General features: G+C 39.3%; 1 protein-coding gene across 6 annotated transcripts in view; it reads left to right on the top strand.

Moving 5' to 3' along the window:
• Positions 1–22698, top strand: part of Nrxn3 (neurexin 3) — a 1519933-nt gene that overhangs the window by 694449 nt on the left and 802786 nt on the right. For all 6 annotated transcript variants that reach the window (XM_042692577.1, XM_042692576.1, XM_042692579.1 and 3 more), the window contains one exon: positions 11727–11846. In XM_042692577.1, coding sequence (XP_042548511.1) covers positions 11727–11846 — 120 coding nt within the window. The remainder of the gene's footprint in view (positions 1–11726; positions 11847–22698) is intronic.

Here is a 22698-nt window from a genome sequence, read left to right as displayed (position 1 = left end):
GGAAAAACAAAAGCCACTGGAGTTCTTAATTTATTATTTTTCTAGGTCAGGAAGGTCTTCTAGAGCAGAGCATGTAATTGCTTGAGTCTTATGAAACAGCCCCTGTCATACAATATTCACTCACTTTTAAAGAAATATTGTGGTTTTTTTAGGCACTTGCGAGATATTAGTACCATTAAAATCTTCCAGAGATTTATATTTCCCATTGGGGATTTCAGCTGGGCACTGTAATTTCCTGTTTGGTGATCTAGGGCTAAAGGGTCCTTTCGTGGAAGAGGAAGATGCGTGGGTTCTATCCTGAATTCCCTGTAAAATGCCAGCATGGAGGGATGCCAGTGAGGATCAGCAGGAAGGGTTTCCTCTGCCATTCAGAGAGCCACTCAGTGAAGTCAGAAATGGCTCACTGGTCTTGTTGGGTCAGGCTGCTTTGACTCAGAATAACAAGGGAAGAACAAGGGCATTTTCCCTCTCTTGCAGCTATGAGTAAGAAGGAAAGACAGTCTCAGAGGGCCTCTGCAGGGTTTTCTATCAACAACAAAAAAAATGGTTAGAAGTGGGTAAGGCAAAGGTAGCTTTCATAAAGTGGCTATCTCAAAGATCCTTTATGGGTGCTGGGAAGGTGGCTCAGTGGTAGAGTGCTTGCCTTGCATGCATGAGGCCCTGGGTTCAATTCCTCAGCACCACATAAGCAAAAAGAAAAAAGTTGGAAGTGGAGCTGTGGCTCAATTGGTAGAGCGCTAGCCTTGAGCTGAAGAGCTGAGGGACAGCACCCAGGCCCAGAGTTCAGGCCCCACGACCAGACCCACCCCCCCCACAAAAAAAGATCCTTTATGTTACTATGACTTCTTTCTTATATGCCATAGTACCTAGCTAGGAGGAAAATCTATCTCTTAGGAGGACAAATAAGATTTCTCCATAGTTATTTTTATTGAATGTAATTCTTTTCTCTTCACCTTTCCTTGGAAGATATTCTGATAGATTAAAATTAATGGAAAAAGCCAAACGAGATGAATACTTTGAAATGCATTAACACTTTACAGTGACATTCAGTTTCAAAATATGCATCCTCATTTGGTAATACTGTTGATTTTAGGCGTTTTGTTCATTTGTTAAAAACAGATGCAGTGCACACTACTCTAGAAAGGGAGGGCGGGATTTGATCTATAATGTGAGACACAATGAAGTTGTTGACATTTCTTCAGACCAAATCCAGGAGATGTCAACTATCAGCGAGGTGTCTGTGGCTCACACCTGATATCTTAGCTGCTCAGGAGACCAAGACCTGGAGAATCACCGTTCAAAGTTGTAAGACTCTACTTCTAATTAACCAGCAAAATATCAGACTGAAGCCATAGCTCAAGTAGTAAAGTATCAGAGAAAAGCCAAGTGAGAATTTGAGGCTCTGAGTTCAAGCTCCAGGAAGGAAAGAAAAGCAGAGAAGAGAAGAGGAGAGAAAGAGAGAGAGGAGAGGAAATAAGAAGGAAGGAGGGAGGGAGGGAGGAGGGGAAGGAAGGAAGGAAGGAAACTACACAACTACAAACCAGAATCTTCAACTTTGAACTCTAATTTATAACTTCAAGGATTTTGACTCTCCAGATCCCAACATGAGCACCTCGTAAAGGCACAATAATAGGAGTGTTCCCATTTAAAGGAAGAAATAGTTTAGAGCAAACATACAATAAAGTTATTAGATTGATCTCTAGGCTTATTATATTGTTTACCAAATAAGACCATTTGGGTCATTATTAGTTGCCCTTTTATAGAAGCAGTCTAGCCAAAAGTATGAATTGTAGGTTACCATTCTGTTGTCACAAACTTCCTTCCATTCTTGTAATAACTTGACAGCCCCTAAGTTGGTGGCAGGAACTGCCCTTCTTTGTAATTACTTTGGTTCATCTTCCTTTTTTCCTATTTTTCAACAAATGAGCTTTTGGATGCAAATGCTTTCAGCTTTAATTTTCCTGACTCTGAGGTATATACCATTACTCATAAGCTGCCTCTTCCAGCTATAACCTGTGGGCAAAGATAGCTCTAATTACCATTATATATGGAATACAGAAAAAAAAACAATATGACAGGAAAATAAGGCAATGGGAAATGTAAAGGCAAATGTATTCAAAATGAAATATTACAATGAGCCATAAAGATGAATTTTAAGCCAGATGCTGGTGACTCATACCTACAATCCTAGCTATTCAGGAGGCTGAGATTTGGGGATAGCAGCCCAGGTAGGAAAAGAGACTTAGCCCCAATTAACCACAAAAAAAGCCAGAAGTGGAGCTGTGGCTTGAGTGGTAGCCTTGAGTGAAAGAAAGGCCCCAAACTCAAGCCCTAGCACTACTGCACGTGCATACTTGTGCGCATGCACACGTGCTTACACACACACAAATGCATTTCAATCTGATTGATGGATTGAGTTTTCTTGTTTTTGTTGTGCTCTTTTTAAATGAAATATAGTGTCAGTTTAAGAGAAATACAGTGTCAACCCATGTGTTGGGTTCTTAGGTAATAGATGAGCTACATGGATGATTTCAGTCTCTACAGAGATATAGTCTCTGAAATCAAATAATCAGTAAGACAGCCAATATGTACACTGCATGGGAAGACTGCTGTCCTGGAGCTGTGCATCCTGAGAGCCAATGAGCATGGAAGAAGTTGGCTAGACTCTAGCTGGGAAGGTGATCAAGTAGGGTGGCCCAGGATTTCTTGTTAGTCAAGAAGGACAAGAATATTTGAAGGAGATGAACAGAGGAACTCAGTTTAAAAGCTTGACTGATTTGGGGAACTATACGAAGTTCAACTGAGTGCTAAGAACTGGTGACTTACATCCATAATTATAGCTTCTCTCATAGACCGAGTTCTTGAGGATCATGGTTTGAAACCAGCTGTGGCAAGAAAGACCCTGAGACTCCTATCTCCAATTAACCACCAGAAAACCAGAGATAGAGCTGTGGGTCAAAGTGGTAAACTGCTAGTCTTGAGCAAAACTGTTCAGCAACATTGCCCAAGCCCTGAGTTCAAGCCTCATAACTGCCACCACCACAAAAGTTCAGTTGGACTGAATTAATGTCAATGTGACGTGGTGATAGCAGATGACATGGAAGAGTCAGATGGCACAGTTTTGTTGTAAAATGTTAGATTATCCTGAGGATGATGCCTTAATTGACGCAGGACAGAGATTCCGATTTGATTGGTATTTTGTCAGGATGACACTGACATTCCCTAGTGGAAAAAAAAAGAGCAGTTGCAGGAACTGAGCCACTGGGCAGCAGGGCAGGACAGAGAAAAAGAGATCGGGTCCTTGGACTCATCTTTACCTGGCCAAGAAGGGGAAGTAAGTCTCCCTCACAGATGAAACCTTGTAGGTCTAGGATGAAAATGAGCTCTTGTTTCTGTTTTCCCTATCTTTCCTTGCTGGGCTGTTCATCTAGTTACTAGCTGACATAGTTATACATTATGACAAGAATTTATGACCTCCGGAGAGCAAGACAATCCATCGAGGTACAGTGGAAGGTGGACCAAAGACGTGTATTTACGCTATGTACACCTGCGAGGGGTCCTGAGACTACCTTGTTCTGGGCTAGATACCCAGAACCAAGGGCAGCCTCAACCACCAAGCCTCCAACCGGCAGCCCTGACCCCCCACCTTTATTAGTTGGTCTGCAAACCTCCAACCCCAGACCTCCAAAGCTCCAAACCTCCAAAGGGGAGGCTTTCCCTTTCTTCCCCTCCTCCTCCTCTGCAGGCCTCTGCGCTCTCCCCAGGCCTGCCCTGCCCCGCCCTGGCAGGCTTTCCCCCCTACCCTCTTCTCCTCTACTCCCCTCTGAGCTCCAGTTTTTCCCTTACTTTCCTCTCCTCACGACTCTAGATCTCCTCTGGATCCCTCTCCCCCCAGGACTCCTGGTCTCCTCCAGACGGTTTCCCCTAACCCCTTATATATACACACAGCCCCTTCCCCACTAATGGCTTCAAACCGCCATTCATGCTCCTCCCCCAAGCTGCTCCCCAATAGGCAGCTCACCCAATCCCAATAGGAAGCTCACCCCCGCCAGTAGCATGCCCCGCCCCCTTCCGGTGGCATGCCCCGCCCCTCCGGCAGCACGCCCCCCCCACTCCGCAATGACGTCAGGCTCGGTGGGTGGCCCGGTAGGTCAGTGGAGCAGTCAGTGAAGCTCGCTTCTTGATGCCCCGCCCCCTCCAGCGGGCCGGACCCTGGGGCCACGCTGACTATTGGGCCCTGCTGATTATCCGGGCCACACGGGTTATTACTAAGATGTGTCATAAAGGAAGAACCTCACTGTCTGTCCTGGATTCAGGCTAGACTCTGTACCTCTCACTTTAGAGGGGGTTGTGGGAGCTGTCCCTGGTTCCTGCTGGAAGCCATGGAGATGCCAAATTGATGAGCTGTAGCCCTCCTACAGAGTACTTTGGCTAGCTTGAAGAAATCTATGGAGCTTTGAGAAGGAAGTTGCTAATTCCTGTTCATTTTCATGAGGGATATTACTGGAGAGGAAAGGAATCTCTAAAAGCTTGTCCATGGAAGACCCTTAGTGTAAAAGCAATGCTTAAGTTTTGCCATCTGGAGAGAGACAGATGACTCTTCATTTGGTTAAGGGATTCATCAGAATAACTGCCCCTGCATTTCAGATAATGAGAAGGTGAATGAATTAGTTTCTAGAAGTCTTAAGTTTCCCTCTGTCCAGATGTGGGCAGACAGGTAAAGGAATCTTGGATTGATGCACTCTGGGGGTGAAATGCTAGATATTTTGAGGAAGTCAATTTATTGGGATTCATTACTTAGAACATCTGGGGATTCTTTTATGGCATTTTTTGACAAGCTTTTAGTAGTTAAAGGACATTTTAATTTTCTACTTTTCTTTATTGTGAGGAATGTAGATAGTTCCTCCACTCTATTTTCTTCCCCCAAAGCTAAGGGCTGACTCACGGTTCCCATTATATTTTATATAATAAAATGTAGCACTTCACGTAATAGAAATCAGTTATTCAGAAGTGATTTGTTTACCTTATGAGAAATGGTGGAAGAGGTAGGAATTAAACCCATGTACATCCCATCGTGGGTTTGTTTCTGTCCCTCAATTTTGTGTGGAGATCTGTGTAGGAGATCTCTATAAACCTGACTTACTTTTCCTTAGACTAACTTTTCTAGACTAACACCAACTTGAATGGGAAGAAAGTTGAATTTTCCTGTCTAGTTGAACTGTTTATGGCATTTATTGAAAGTCTTTATTCAGGTACATGCTAAGAATTTAGCAAATTCGAATTCCATCATGACCATGATTTTTCATGGGTAGATTCCACTTCATGATGAGCTTGCTTATATATCTCATTTAATCCTCATCCCCATGTGAAGGAGTAGCATGGTGTATCTGTGTGGGGAGACTGAGTTTAGGTAGCCAGGCCAGGGTTACATTGCTAATAAGTGACAAAACTAGATTAAAGCTTATAATCATTTTCCCACTTTATCATGTGGCATGTCTCTGAATTTATTTCTGAAGCAGAAATTATAGGTGGTCCAAGACTGAGAGTACCCTTAACCATAGAAAGTTTTTCTATCAATATTTTAAATAATGTCTGTGTGATATTTGCACAATGTTTATTAAGGCAAAGTGTAATTTCTTTTTGTTACATCTGGCTTTTGAAAGCACTTTCTTCCTTTCCACCCCTCTCCCTACTTTCTGTTGCCCCACTGGGTAATTATAGCAATGCTGAGAGATAAATGAGTAGCTCACAATGAGGCCTTAGTTTAGACTTTTAAAATGGCATTGATTTGTGAGGGTTTGTTCGTGATTTCTTTAAAAAAAGAAAAAGGGTGGTAGGGTACGCTGGTGCAAATCCCAGCACTTAGAAGGCCCCTGAATGATTGTAAATTGGAGGCCAGCTTGGTCTACACATTGTGGCTTTCAAACAACAAAAAACTCTAATAACAAAAAAGAGAAAGGAAGAAAGAGAGGAAGGAAGGAAGGAAGGAAGGAAGGAGAGGGAGGGAGGGAGAGAGGGAGAGAGAGAGAACGAGAAAGAAAGTAAGGAGTGATCTCATCATTGGGCCTTTATGACCCAGATACCCTTAAAAAAAGGATGTATTGAGCAAGAAGTCTTTGTAGTACCTGTCATCCCCTCCTTTACATCTACCATAACCAAGACTGGCATGGACTCCAGCCCACCTTTTATCATGGAAAAGTTGCAAGGTAAATCCCTTTCCTCTTAAGGTAGAACCATTATCTTCAGTTCATTAACCACTGAGGACTGCTCCTTGTTGGAGCTGGTACCAACTGTGTTGGAGAACCTAGAATTCAAGAGATTTCTAAGAATTCTACAAGCCTGTGGACATGGTATAACTTGTTATAGCTTCAATTTGGTGACACTGGGAGCATATTTTACTGCTAAAATCAACGCATTAAGATAAACTAGTCTTTGTCATAAGGTGCTGGATATTAAACATCTATTGTTGATCAAGATTGTTGAGTTAAAGATTTGGTGAAGGCAATTTTAGTTTCAACAAATTCCCATGTCCACCTTCAGATACTTTATACCTAATCTATCATAGAGGGCTGAGATAATTGAAAAGAATTGAAGATTAGTCAGTAATCTTCATTTTAGATATCATTGTTGGTCTTCACTCATCATCCTGATGATGATGTGACTTTGAACTTCTGTTTGTGAAGCCTCAACTAAACATTCTTGGTTAAGAGTAGTTTTGCTGCCTTGCTGAACATTGACAAGACTGAGGTTCTGCCTTCAAGGTAAAAAAAAAAAAAATAAAAAGGATTGTTGCTGGTATAGCAATATTTATGCATTTGCAATAGGGACATTTATGAGGTAGGTTAGGTGAAGTCCTGCCCAGGCAATAATGTAGAGAAATTACACTGTGATGCTAGTGTCCTTTGCAGGTTGCACTTCAACTTTAAGGATCTGCAAATACAAAAAGATACTGAGACAACTTTTGATGTCTGTGTCTGACGCGGAGGTGTATTTGAAGAGTATCAGGCACGAAATGGCAATATGGGACAATGCTTACAGAGGAGAAAACAGTCCCAGATTCAAGAACCATGAGAAGTTTGTCACAGCTGTCAAATCATCATCTGACAGCAACAACAAAAAATACAGAAAAGAAACAAGACACAATTTTATGGTTCTCAGTAAAGTAGTAAACAGAGAAGGGGGTTAGAAATGGAAGTATTAACCTCACTGTCAGCTTGTTTTGTGTTTTCAGGCATCCTTTGATTTGCCCTGTTACTTTCTCTACTATATGAAGAGAAGTGACTATCATTTCTCAAATGGAAATGTGACATTGTGAACCTTGATTATATATCGAATCCAAAAGTGGTACACCCTGTCTTTATAGAGGTATTTCTTGGCCTCTCTGAAGTTTTCATCTACCAATAATAATGATGAAAGGATTGACTTTGTTCATATATAATCCTTAAAGGTTTGTGTTACCTTGAAATGTCTAAAATTTGACATTGATTTGGCAGAGTATATTAGAAAAAGTAAGATTATTTAGATCTTCTTATGAATTTAATAGTTTTCTGTTCACATAATTGGACAAAAGTAGATACTCCTGTTTAGCTTTAACTGAAGTTTGAATTATAATGGCATTGGAAATTATCCTTTTAAATCAATCCACATCCCTATCTTAAAATATCTTAAAAGAGCTTAGCTTAAAATTGTCTTATCTTTCTCTAGTTGTAGGTTAGAAATACCTTATTTAAATTGCTTTTGTTAAACCAATGGCTCCACAATTTCTTCTGCTTTGCCACACAGAGAAGAGGGCTGTAGAATTAGCATAAACTCAAGCCTCATCTGACTACTTGCTACCTCTAAGAGCTTGAAGAAATTCATGTACCTCAGTTTACTTTTGTGAAGTTCTTGCCTTCTGCATTAACCAACAGCCAATTATTTCCCAAATCATTTATTTCTTCCATTTCCCTTTTTCTTTTTTTTTCTTTTATTTGTCAGCTGTGGGACTTGAACTCAGGGCCTGGGTGCTGTCCCTAAGCCTCTTTGTACTCAAGGCTAGTGATTTACCACTTGAACCATAGCTCTGCTTCCATTTGTGAGTGGTTACTTGGAGATAATAGTCGCATGGGGACTTTACCTGAGCTAGCTTCAGACTTTGATCCTCAGATTTCAGCCTCCTAAGTAGCTAGGAATATGGGCATGAGCCACCTTGGCACCCAGCATTATCTTTTAATACTGGTTCTTTAGCATGTACTTAGAAACATTAACTGACTTATTATGGTAAACACACTTAGGACTGTGTATAGCATATAATAAATATTATGTGAGAATTATGGTTGAAAGTATCGTTGAAACTCCCTGATCCAGGGCATGTTTCTTTTCTTATTGTTGTTGAGTCATTGCTAGTATGTGTATATTATACAATATACACTGCTTTGAAATGAATGTGAGTTAAATAAGGTGAAGTAAAATTCTGATCTAGAATGTGTTCTGGATTCAAAACCAAGTTCTCTTTCATTCAACACTTAGTGATTTCAGACTAGGCCAGGCTTGTGTTCACAAAGGGGTCCTTTGTCTCTGCTTCTGGCAAGACTGAATGCAGCCAGTGGTTAAATCAGAAGAGGAAAGAATTGTGTGCAATGAAATTCCATCCATTCTGAGCCTATTTTTTAAGACATTTGGCTTCAAGCAAAAGATTGTTTATAGTAGCTGATTTTGATAAATTCTAAGTAATTAATTCTAGGTAAATAAATTCTTGATAAATTTTTGTTAGGAAAGTCGTTTTTGTCTTAAGTCCTAAAGTAATTCATTCATTCTTCCTTCCCTTCTTCTCTTCCTTCCCCTTTTCCTCCTTTCTTACCTCCCTTCCCCTCTCCTTTCCTTCCACTCTTTCATTCCTCTGTTCTTTAATCCTTCAATAACATTTCTTGAGTCCTTACTGCATTCCAAATACACCAGGAATTAGGGATATAAAGGTGAATGAGAGAGGCAGGGCTTCAAACTTAATTTCATTGTGATATGCCAGACAGTAAAGAAATTACTGGTACTGTGATACCTCACATCTGCTGGCTCACTTTCTCAGGGTCTACACAGTAGTCTTCACATAGAAAGGACCTAACCAAAGCGTGTTACATGATTTCTGACAACACACACAGAAGTCAATCTTTTAATGAGAAATCCTAAAAAGATAACACAATTAGAAGATTATAGAAGCAGACAATGATGCAAAATCATAAAATGCTAAATTAGATACTATACAAAGAAACACATAATGCAGATTGTAAGAGCTGTGGCCACCAAGAATGAGGAGAATTCTTTTTTTGGAGTGACTGGAGCAGGTTTTCTTAGGGAGAGGTGTTGAGGCTGGTCCTTAGAAAAGAGTTAAAACATGGCAGTTAGAGGGGAGGAAAAAAGCCTGGCAGAAGTCTTTGTCTTCCGATTCAATCAACATGCAAAGAGTTATTGTGTTTCCCCCAAGTTTTTGCCTTTCAAGAGAAAGCCTTCCATGTGTGGCTGATTCTTGAGTACAATTGAATTACTAGTCCATTGTCTGGTTAGAGCTGTTTGGTCAGGGAGTCCTGTGGACTTCTCAGAAGCTTTTATCCTCTGAAAGAAGCTGTCCTGATTTGCCATTGTTAATGAAACTTGTCTGACACAATGCTCAGGTTTAAGACCCACTGAGAACATGACCATGTTCCTCCTTTCATCTCTCCATGGGGGAAACACATGGAAAATAGGACTTGCAGAAACCCAGCAGCAGTGCCGTTTCCCCCCAGTGTTAGTAATGGTCTTGAACCTTCTTAAGTCATCCTAATAGCTTTGTCTTAGGGAGTGACGGCTTTTACTGTTTCCACCCTTCATGAATAAATACAAAATGTCTCACCATCCAGAGGCAAATACTTTGTAGTCCTGTATCTCTTTGGAATGTCCATGCTTATATTTTAATATTCTGTACCTGTGTGAGGCTAAGCTTGGAAATCTCAAAATTTGCAGTAATTACAATGGATACTCCCCCCACCCCACTCAGCCAAGTATTGCTATGCCATTAGTTCTTGACTAATACATTTGATGAGTCAAATGTATCAGCCTTGTTTGCTGAAGCTGTCTGGGAAAGCCATGAAGGTTTGTGAATGAATATTAAGACATCTCCAAAGGTGTAGGTGGGTTGTATAATCTCAAAGTTCAGGCAGAAATGAGGAGAAAAATAGAATGGAAAAAGAGAGATGCCCAATTAGCAGAAAGATTTTAAGGCTGAAATCATCAGTTTGTAAATTTTCTACTCATAATCAGAAAATAATTTTGAGGAAAATTGTATGGCTCACGTTCATAATCCTAGCTGCTTGGAAGGTGGAGATTGAAGTGTTTGTAGGTTGAGGCCAACCCTGGGCGGGGTGGGGGAGTTGAGCAGGGGAGAGGGAAATTCACAACCAATCAGGCATGAGCCTGTCATCTCAGCTACAAGAGAAACATGAATAGGTGTATCACAGTCCAGCCTGGCCCACGCGTAAACTAAAGACACTTTTAAAAAAATGGCTAGGGGTACGGCTCAGGTGGTAAAACACTAGCTTAGGAAGGAGAAGGTCCAAATTCAAATACTGCAAAAGAAAGGAAAAAAAAAAAAGAAAATGATGTTGAGAATTCCTACATAATTGGTATAATAAATTACCTGCGTGTGCCATTATACTCTTACAGATCATAAGCATATGAAACACACAAAATAAAAATAATAAAGATAGGAATGAAAAGCATCACACCATTGCATATCCAAACAATGCTCTGTTGCGTTCTGTGGGCTATGCATACTGCACTTACAAGGACATGCTTCTAAAATACCTGAGCAGAAACAAGGTGTACTAGGATAGTCCTCACACTTTAGACTGGGTCAGAATTTCCTGGCAGCTGGTGAAGACAGATTTTTATCCTCTGCCATCTTTTCTAGTTCATCAGAGTTGAGATAAGGGCTGAAGAATGTCTGTTTCTAAGACATTTCCAGATGTTACTGCTCTGAGGATTTCACCTTGAGAATTGCTGTGTATTTTAAGTTAAGTCTTGGTAAGGCAGACATCGCCATGTTTTGAAGAAGTAGGTGGCCTTGGGCAAATCATTTTCCCTCCCTAAACTCAGTTTTATAGATTACGAAGTAGAAGTCATACTAACTACTGGTTAGCATCATTGGAGAATTTAAGAAGGCATGGTGGGTAAATTGCTTGCTATCTAATGCTGATCACCCACAAAACACAGTACATGTTGGGTTCTTTCTTCTCTATTTGATCATGAAACACCTTTTAAAAAACTATCAGAGTAGACTTAGGGACTTTGTTTCGTAAACAAACATTGTATCATATTATATTACAATCATGAGAATACAATTTTCCACTCACTTCAGCTTTATTCATGAACAAAAACTGTGCTCCAAATGAAACATCTTTCTAGTTGAAGGTTTAAGACAAAGCTCTTTTGCCAAGTCTGCCTACAGGAGAACAGTGTGTTCAGCCCTCTCCCCTCTGTGTGTAATTGTTGATATTTCGTGGCTAAGTGTGGATTTCTGTCATCTTTTGTATATATTGACTCCTTATTGCATGTGATTGAGTTGCCAGTTTTTGGTGGTTGTGTTTTTGAGTGGATGGGGGCATGAGGATGATAAGTTTGGTTGATTTCTTTGAATGCAACTAATGTTTCATCCCTCTCTCTCTTTCTTTCTCTCTGTCTCCTTCTCCTCCCCCCTACTTCTTCTTATGTATTACTAGGACCTAGTACTACCTGTCAGGAAGACTCATGTGCCAACCAAGGAGTTTGTATGCAGCAGTGGGAGGGATTCACGTGTGACTGCTCTATGACATCTTATTCTGGAAACCAGTGTAATGACCGTGAGTACTTCCTTTTACACGATTTATAGATTGAACAGATTTGGATACACCTTAAGGAACAATATGTTATAAAAAGGTGGTTTATATGAAGTATTCACAAATAAATATCTCCCCCCCCCCCCCCCCGCCCAGGAACTTGGAAAGTAAATGACTAGTATGTTTGCTCTAGTAAGAGCAAAGAGATAATCATTGTTCAATAACACTTTGCCTTTTTTTTTTTTTGGTTGTTGTTAGATTACACTTTGTCTCATTTTTTTTTTAAATTTAATTTAATTTTATTTGTGAACATACTGTACAGAGGGGTTACAATTACATGGGCAGGATAATGCATACATTTCTTACCAAGCATTGCAGACTCCTCCTTTGGTTTACCCTTCACATCCCTTCCCAGCCTCCCCCCTCCCCCCAATCCCAATCCTTCTCCTTCTCCCCCTTCCCCCCCCCCGTCTCATTTTTTGTTAGATTAGAATACCCATGATTGAGAAACAATTTAGGTTATGTTTCTTATATAAAGAGTTAACTTCTTGATTAGTTGAAACAGCTGAATAATAATTCTAAGATCCCATTTGCGTTGCCTAGAATTTAGAGGGTATTTGAAGACTACAGTTATTTTCTCAAAATGTTTGAATTTAGAGGATTTATTAGTCTCTCTATAGGATAAAGGTATTCAAGAGTTTTTCTTTCCAATTAGAAAGTTTTGATGTTCTTGTAGGTCTTTCCAAATTTACTTGTATTTTTGCTTATATACACATAGCTATTGTTTATATATTTATTTGTATTTTCTGAATGCAAAATATCTATTTTATCTATCATATATCTTCTATTACCTATCTGTATTAGACACATATTGGAATAGATTCTTTTTTTGTCTACTAAGGATGGTCAGGCATGTCAAAAGCCTTAGTTCTAAGAAAGGACTAATTTCCCCAGGGAACTGATTTTGTTGCTAATGGTAGAGATATTTAAATGTTGTGAGCATCTATAATCTGTCTCCCCACTTCCTTCTCATGGTATTTTCCCAACATGGCCATTTTAAAGATGAGCAAACACTTGGTAATTTGTTTGGGAAGAGAACCAGATTCAGTAGGACGGGCTAATCTGGTCTCCTGAATTTTTAACATAGCCTTTATGATAGGAGTTTGATTTACGACGTAGTCTTACTTGGTTTTGTAAGAATGCTCATGATGTCACTGAAGCAAAGAGTGAGGTTATCCGATGAGATGCCACAGGGAAGAGTAGCCAATTGCAATGCAGTGTCTTTCTTGTCTGTTTGGATTTTCTTGATTTCTTACTTCTCAAGTGTTATCACATGTGCAGGCATCTCGTAGTTATTTCCAAATTTTCTTGATAGTTTTGCACTCCACCTGCTTTCTGAAGGTACGTTAAGGAGAAACAGAGAGGGAATGTGGCCATCTAGAGAGAAAATTATAGGGTACTATTCATATAAGTATAAGTAATAGCCTATTCTCTGTATGCAGGAGGGTTTGGCATCAGCTAGCTCTTGCCAAGTATTTTGGTGTTACTAAAACTCTTATTTCCCTATGATGATTTGGAAACACAATTCCATTCTGAAATAGGCAGTTATAGTACAATCCACAGTACCTGGGGAATTGTGCTATAGTCTCCTTTTCCATCCAATTTATCTGCATAGACTCACTAGGAAGGTACTTTCCCTGTAAGAGGTGCCATAATGATTCTTTATCCTCCCAAGTTTATTCCTCATCACACATACATCCAACAGCAGGTTAAAAAATGGTCAGGAAGAGACCCTGCATACAGAAGAGAGAGAAAGGTAAGTTATTCTCTCTACAGTGAATGTGCACTATCTTCAGAAGGTAAGTACGGATTTTTTTTTTTTTAAATCATTGACAAGCTCCTCTCTGTCATGCAGGAACAATTATTTTCTGGCACAAAAACAACAACTTATCTGTGCAGCTTTCTCTGATTATTTGATTTTACTTTTGCCAAGAGCAGATTGTGTTTCAGTCTAGAATGAGGACTACCATGTTATCTGACTTGGACAATTTGTTAGTATATAATAAAGTACTAGGAATGGGACTGAGAAAATGTCAGTCGGCTGCTGTTTATGTTTTAAAAAACTTTTTAATATACCTACACGTGGGTTGATGCATTTTGAACTTCATTCTGTAAGCAATGCCATTGAATCTTCTGCTTATACATGACCTAAGTGCTCATCTCATTCTCTCTCTCTTGAAGAAAATACCAGGATTTAGGTTATTGAATGATAATGTCGAAATGAAGCCACGCATTTTAATTGCAGGATGTAATACATGTACAGTCTATGACTTTGTATATATAAACTTATAAATAAATATATATGAATTTATACTTGCAATATAAAAATATATTATATATAAATCCAAATATATATTTTTATTTTTATAATATGTATAAAGTTAAATTTATACACACACATATTTGGATGCTCAAATTTCTTATATTGAATGTTTTTATAAGGATTGACATTTAAGCTCTTTGGGTGGACTTCTCTTTTGTTACTTGTGTCAAAGCCAGTTTGTTCCACCTAGAATGCTAGCCTATTTAACATTACGGATGGTTGTTTTCCATATCAACTTACCCGTAGGGTTGTGATTTGTCATTTCATCTCACATACATCTTCAAATTGGAGTTACCTATCTGACATTTTATTCATTTGCCTTTGCTAATAATTCCTGGTAGTTTAGTGTGTAAAAAGTTAAGAGTTCTTAGCACAGTCAGATGTACTCATGCTTAGCATTTGTAAAATCTTGGGGAAAATTGCAAATAAAGGAGAAGAGATGAAGTAAGTTAGTGGAGGGAAAAGAAGAAAGAAAAAGACAAGAAAGAAGCTAGAAAAGATCAGGGGTTGAATCTTACGCGAAAGGGCATGGCAGTTATCAATAAAGAATAATCAACTAGGTGACATTCATGCCATAAGGTACCTACCTACCTTTGACCTAAATAAGACAAATGTACCATGGCATCATTCATGGAATGTCATCAATGAAATCTGGAAGTTTTTGTGAAAGGAATATTAACCTCAGGTTGATTCTCAATTAGTAGGAATGAACAGATGCCAATGGATTACTACCTATTCAAGAATGGTAACTGGTTCAACAGAAATGGCTTAGCTTTATATTTTCCAAAGCAGACATTTGTCTATATATAAAAGTGTCCTTTATATCTGGGTTTGATAGTAAGGTGCTAACAGACAGTATGTACTCGGGACTTCCCCTACTTTGCATGCATATTCCAGCATTTATGATCTTAGTCTTCTCTTCCTGTTTACCACATATGGCACTTATCTGACAAATTTAAGATGCCATTGCATAGATGTTGCCTTCCAGAGTTGCATGTATATTTAAACACTGTATCTCATCTAGCCTGAGTTTTCTAAACCCTTTCATTTTGTTCCATCATTTTCTTTTCAGTATCAGGCTTTTAACTCAGAATCTCATGCTCACTAGTCTGGTGCTCTACCACTTGAACCAGGACTCCAGCCATGCTTTTGCTGTTTACTTTTTGAAATAGAATGTCAAGAACTTTCCAGAATCAAATCATGATCCTCTGACTCTTGGTTTCCCCAGTAGCTAATACTTCAGGATTGAGTGGCAAGTGTCCACCTTCTTTATTCTTTATGAAAAGTGAGTTTGGTTTGATGGATGTTGCAGGGTGATTACCTTTAACAAAGATAAGATGATTGTGTGAAGGTGTGACATAGCTTTTCTGGAGCCAATTACCTTGTGTAAAGAGTGACTTCTTGCATGAGATAGAAAATAAAAGTCATCTGTTTAGAAAGTCAAGTGTAATTGCCTAGCTGATTGTTTTAGAAATAACCTTATGCTATTCTACATAGTGGTAGAATCCTGGGGACAGAGTTCATTTCCATTGGGTTGATTTTGGATTTAATGTAAGATCTAATAAGATTTGTGGAAGGATTACATAAGTAATATTCTTTGAAGATAATCTGCTCTTCTGAAAATTTGAACCTAGGGAGTTCTTTTCTCAGTGGGTGAATAACACCTGAACCTCCCTCCCCCCCTCCCCTTTGCTCCCTACAACTAATGATACCATGGCTACATTTTAAGAACAAAGGAAATGGAACTTTACAAGGGTTCTTATAGGGACATGCTTTTTGGAAATTGGATTCTTACTGGTATTTTCGACTAGGTCTAAGTCTGGGAAATTCTAGCATATTGTGGCACATTGTAGCCTCAGGCCAATTCAGAATTCCCTTTCCATATTGTGTGACAATGCCACTCCGATTTGTCAGCCTGCTGGTGAGCGCTTTGCTCTTCTACAGACTGAAAAACACTGTTGAACAACCTCTCTCTCCTGTGCACACCTCACATGTATTATAAACATGTTTTTAGCTTTAGGGCTTTTATGCAAATATCAGTGTTTGTTTTAAGTGGACTGGGGATTGTTTACTAGGCAAGTGTTCCGCCTTTTGAGCCACACCTCACATGCTTTATCCTTTGTTTCTCAGATAGGGTCTTGGGCTTTTACCTTTTTGGGAGCATTATTTTCCTATCTCCACTTCCTGAGTAGCTAGGATTGCAGACATGGCACCACCACAATGAGCTTGTTACTTATTATTTTTCTTTTTGGGGCCAGTTCTGGGGCTTGAACTCAGGAACTGGGTGCTGTCCTTGAACTCTTTTGTTCAAGGCTAGAGCTCTACCACTTGAACCACAGCTCCCCTCCCCCCCACTTGTGGCTTTTTTGGTGCTTAATTGGAGATAAAAGTTTCCTGGACTTTCCTGACAACATTGACTTCCAACCAGAATCCTCAGTTCTCAGCCTACTGAGTACCTAGGATTAATAGGGGTGAGCTTGTTTTTGAGATGAGAATCTCACTAACTTTTGCCCTGCTTGGCCTTGAACTGCCATCTGCCTGACTGTGCCTTCCATGTAGCTGGGATCATACGTTTGTAACACCTTGCCCGGACCCCAAATCGCAGCTTTGAGCATGGCCTATTTAATTTTAACCGCACAATTACATGTTCCGAGCGCCCGTTTTGATTGGCATATAATTTACATTATATTGACATTGCTTTTGCAATCCCATTGCACGTTTGGGGAGAGGGGGTGCTTATATTGACTTTGTGGGTGAAGAGAGGGAATGAATGAGGGGGCTTCAGTCATTCTCAGCAGACAGCTCTCTGTGCTACATTGTGAGCCATCCATCTCCGGCTGCTTGCTGGAGAAATTGCTAGGTTCACACTGGCCTGTGATAATAGATGTTCTTTGCTTACAACAAATCAATAGCGAGCAGCTGTGGATTGTGCAAGATAGTGGAGTGTGAAGCACCTTTTCAGACCGTTTTCCGCTGGAGTGGCTCTTAAGCTGCACTGTTGGCTATTGATTGGCCTTTTGCTTTTTTATTTATTGTGTGGGCTTATTTATTTTTTTAAATGTAGGTTGGTGTATTGATTAAATCTGTTAAAAACACATTTCCCATTTGGGCTTCAGGAAAAAAAAAGAAAGTTGGCAATTTAAGCATTACTTGTGTACAGACAGAGGGCTAGACATGTATGTACTAATTCTATCTATTGGCTCCATGTGCATACGTAAGCATTATCTTATCAGAGTACGTCCATGTGTTTGCCTATGTGCTTCTAACTCATCTCTGGTTTGAGGTTTTGTCTATGCAAAAAAACTAACAAACAAACAAACCACAAAAAACCCTTCTTTGATTTTACTCATAAGACAGTTTTTGCTACTTAGCACACTTATTTATTTACTCATCAGGCAGTTGGTAGATATGAGCATGAATAAAGATACGATTCTCATCGCCAGCTGTCATGGTCCATGGGGAGGACCTTATGAAGCAGAGGAAGTATTGCAGTAGAGTTATGGACAATGTATGGTAAAGGGAGATAAAGGTAGAGGAAAGGCAATAGTCCTTGGGGTTAAGATCCCATGCAGAAGTACAGCTGCTCCTGGGACAGTATTGACTGAGGAATTACTGGGGGGGGGGGGGGGGGGGGCGGAGGGGAGGTGGAGAAGCAGGCTGGAGAAGAAATGCAAGAATCCAGTAATCAAGTAGAAAACAAGATATTCAATGGGAATATCGTCCATCCAATCTTTATTTTAAAGCATTGCTAAGGTAAAGATCACACATCTTTAAAAATGCATGATTTGGTTTAACATGGTATGTTATGCACTTTACAAAACGTAAAAAAAAATCATGGGTTTTCTAATATCCTTTAGTACTAGTCCCTCTTTTAGTACCTGTTCTAGTATTCTGGAAAAGCCTGTCTACCCCATGCTATCTGTCACTGGGTCCTGTCTCAAGGCTTTGATGAATGGCATTAAGTCATTGGTGAACATTGATCTTTATTATTTATAATATGCTGATTGTAAAAAGATTGATTAGTAGTGCTTAGTAAATTATGCAAGATAGTAATAGCAGTAGCCATTAATTTAATGAGCTTTTGAACAAAAGTGACTTAAATGCCAGTCCTGCCTCTTCACACTGTGAAATTGAGTGGTTCGCTTCGTCTCTTGAAAGTTTGGCTTGCACAAAGAAGGTTATAGGCACTCGACTATACTATTATTCTCTTTGGAGCTAGACTATCAATTTCTGCATATTTGCTTGCTGTTATTGTATTGTTCATCATGTTGCAAAATGTCTGAGCGTGTGAGTGGAAACAGTCCCTGTGTTCAAATCCTGGACTCTGTCACCATCTTGACCAGTCCCTTTGACAAGTTAACAGATTCCTCTGTGCCTCTAAAATGTAGACAGTTATAGATGTTGTCTTGTAAGAGTGTTGTAAAGATAAATCAAACCCATAACTGTGAAGTTTAGGACAATGGCACCTTTAATAGCCCCCTCACAGCATTCATGGCTGCTCTATGATGTAAGATTCAGAAAGTTAAACATTCCCCATGAGTTCATACAAACATCATTCTCATCAAGTCAAAGCCAGTTCTCATACAAATAGAGAACAAATGTGTGTCAAAGTTGTTTAACTCCTTAATGAGGGAAACAGCAAGATGTTAAAACTATAAACAGCAAGATGGCAAATGACTCTTTGAAGGTAGAGGAATTGCTAGACATTTTAAAATGATAGAATAGAAATGTAGCTGAAATCTAAAATTGGTGAATGTTTGTGGGTGGAGACAGGAGAGAAAAACTAGGAGAGAGCAAAGGATGGAATGACACTGTCCAAAAAAGAAATGTACTCATTACTTGGCATGTGTCACTGTAACCCCTCTGTATTTCACCTTTATAATAACAATAAAAAATTAAATATTAAAAGAGAAAGTTCTAGAGAAAAATAAAGCTGGCAAATGATCTACCTGATTTTCAAAAATTCCTTAATGTTTGTGTTATCAACAGAATGTGTATGTCTCTCCTGATGAAGAATCTACAGGTCATATTACAGAGTCTGGACCTCAATTAACCAACCATAAATATCAGTGTCCAACACAGATATCTTCCCCCTTGGAATTAGATATTTATTGAGTGTATCTGTTAAATAATGTTGTTTTATGATGTGGAAAGGACACACACCTATTCCTCTTGCCTTTCTTTGTTCTAAGTTTTGAACAGCTTTTTTTTTTAGATTGTTACCATCCATTCAATTTCAAATCCTTTTTCATCTTGAGTATCTATCTCATTCACAATTACCTTTTGCTTTTGAACCACTTTAAATGTGTGCCAATCATCGACCTGAGCTTACAGCCACAGTCCTACTGCATTCTTAATTTTACAGAAGTCAAGCAAAGGCATGGACAAGTCAAACATTTTGACAATATGTTTATGTATTTGTGGAAGGTACATAAAGCATGATTTCTCTTGTCTATCTGCAAGTGTGAGCTCTTGACTGCCAATGTCTCATGGCCACCTCAGGGGTAGCTTCTGAATGAAGGCTTATCTGCACCTGCAAGGGTTTATATCATGTGAGCACAGAACTACTTTTGTTAACATCAGTTACACATACTGTAATTTCTAGTGTCCATATCATTATTTCTGGATCATACTCTCTCTGTGTGTTTTTTAACTTTATTGATCTTAAATAAGGACCTTATTCATCTTAAATAAGGACCTTAAATAAGGACTGATAATCTCAAATAACAGGATTGCTGTTCCATCCATCAATGGCCATTGTGCCGGTTTGGTACTGCTAGGTAGGCAAATCTAAGCCAGAGGAATCATAAAAAGGAATCATGAAAGGATGAGCTTGGATCATGAATGTGAAGATCTGAAAGACCAATAGACGCAGAGGCGTCCAGGACAAACAGCAGCAAAGGTAACACCCAATTTCTTTCTCATTTTTTAAACTTTTTTTTCTTATTGTTATTGTAAAGGTGATGTATAGAGGGGTTACAGTTACATAAGTCAGGTAATGAGTAAATTTCTTTTTGAACAGTATCACCTCTTCCCTCATTTTCTCCCAGTTTTCCCCTCCTGAACTCCCTCCCCTACAAGGCATGTAGTTTATTTTCAACATAGTTTCTAGTATCACTGCTGTATCTGTTCACCTTTTGTCCCATCCTTTCTGTGTTCCCCATTATCCTCCCCAAGACAGATACACTTACGAATAAGACAAAAGGTACAGAAATGAAACACAATGTCAAAGGAGAAGAAAACAAAAACAAAAGCAAAATTAAAATAAACCCCGTTTCTATTTCTTGGAGTTCATTTTGAGAAACATCATTTTATATGATCATATGCACATAGCTGTTGAGTCTTTGTGATCCTCTCCTAAGAATATCCTCCCCTTTGATCTTACTGTGTGAATGTCTAGAGTCCTGCATATTTGATCCTGTCCAAATGTACTTTTTCTGTCTTTTGCCATCCAGTGTGTTTACTTGTAGATTTATAGGCACATTCAAGTTACAACTGAGAGAAACCATGCAATCTGTATTTCTTTGGGTCTAGCTTACTTTGCGTGATATCATTTTTTCCAAGTCTTTCTCTTTCCTTATGAATGGTACAATACCATTCTTTCTGATGGAAGCATAGAATTCAAATATGTATATATGCCACATTTTCTTGATTCATCCACTGAGGGGTATCTGGGTGGATTCCATATGTTGGTTATGGTAAACAATGCTACAGTGAACACAGTTGTGCTGGTAGCTTTAGTGTGGCCTTGTTTGTAGTCTATTTGAGAAATGCCCAGGAGTGGAATTGCTGGGTTGTAGGGAAGCTCTATAATTAGTCTTTTGAGGAACCAACATGATTTCCAGACATCTTTTTTTGTATGCCTGGATCCACAGTAGTCAAGGTAGCCAAAAGGAATACGGAGGGTGCAAATTCAACTAGGGGTTGCTTAGAGCAAGATAGAAGATACAGACATTCTCGACAGTCTCATCGATAAGGACTTCATCTTGTCCAATGAAAGTATTCTTGCTTAGAGGACTCTATCAACAGCTGATATTAATATATATGCAATACAAGATTCATCAAGAGCCAGGATTGCTTGCCACTTATCTTTTATCCAATCCTGCATGAAGAGGAGCTTGGACTCACAGAAAAGATATTAATTTCTACAGGTCCCAATTGATATTTAAACTGATGGCTCAAAGAGAAATCATTTATACAATCCAGGGTGTTATAGCTTGTCAGGGATTATTATGAGTTGTTGGAATTTGTAGCCTCACTAATTCCATTTCAGCTATATTCAGCATGCTGCATTGGTAGACCGTTTTTATTGCTTATGTTTAATTATGGTGCATTTATTTCTGGTATACTTGGCTGGTTACTTATTGATGGTGATGGCGATAGTTTGCTGTGAGCTTATTGGTTCACAGAAGATAATTTTTATATTGCCTTGTTAGTCACACACAGGTAACAATTTTAATGTATTTTTCAATATAGACTCATAATTTCTTACATTTATTTCCACATCTAAAGACATAAATGATATAAACTATTCTATCTTACCTTGTAAAATAAGACTAGTAAGTATAATTTGGTTCCCTTCTTTCATTTTTCTCCTTTATGTTAAAAGGAACTGGAAGGACATTGTTTTGATTGGCATAAAATTTTCATATAGCAAGATGCACAAATCTTACACATCTGATGACAAATGTTCATAATGATGTCACCAGCTCTGACTTAGGATAAAGGACAGTTCCATCTTTCCAGAGATTGCCTCTGTTTCCCTCCCCATTAGCAAGATCCTTTTCCTCTCTAAGGCCACTACTGTTTGAATTGAGATCATTATACATTGTTTTGAGCCATTCACTCTGTGATCTTTCATGTCTATTTACTCTGGCTGGCTCCATGTGATGCTTTGGAAATTTATCTGTGACTGCTCTCCATTCTGGGCCCTGGAGTCTCTCCCTTTCAGTATCGCCTCTTCATGTATGCTATTGCGTGGCCTCCACCTGAGGCCCGCTGCCTGATCCAGGGTGCAGAAATTCTCTCAAGTTCTCCATTGTGCTAGTACTGGGGCTTGAACTTAGGGCCTTGCACGCTCTCCCATTTGTTCTCTACTACTTGAGCCAAGCACCTCCAGTTTGCCATTTTGCTAGTTTTTTAGAGATGGAGTCTCCAAGACATTTTTGCTTGGGCTGGCTTTAGCCTTGATCCGCCAGGTCTTTAGCCTCCTTAAGGAGCTAGGATTACAGATGGGAGCCTGGGCACCTTTTTTGGACTTTTGCTTTCTTTCTTTGCCAGTCCTGGGGCTTGAACTCTGGACACTATCTCTGAAGTTCTTGCTCAAGGCTAAAGCTGTACCACTTGAGCCATAATGCCACTTCCAGCTTTTTTCAGTAGTTTATTGGAGATAAGAATCTCATGGACTTTTCTGGGCTGGCTTTGAACTGCAGTCCTCAGATCTCAGCCTCCTGAATAGCTAGGATTACAGCTGTGAGCTACTGGTGCCTGGCT

Source organism: Dipodomys spectabilis, unplaced genomic scaffold, assembly GCF_019054845.1.
Source record: "Dipodomys spectabilis isolate Male_0828 unplaced genomic scaffold, ASM1905484v1 ptg000157l, whole genome shotgun sequence".
NCBI classification, from domain to species: Eukaryota; Metazoa; Chordata; class Mammalia; order Rodentia; family Heteromyidae; genus Dipodomys; species Dipodomys spectabilis.
This window is presented reverse-complemented; position numbering and strand designations above follow the sequence as displayed.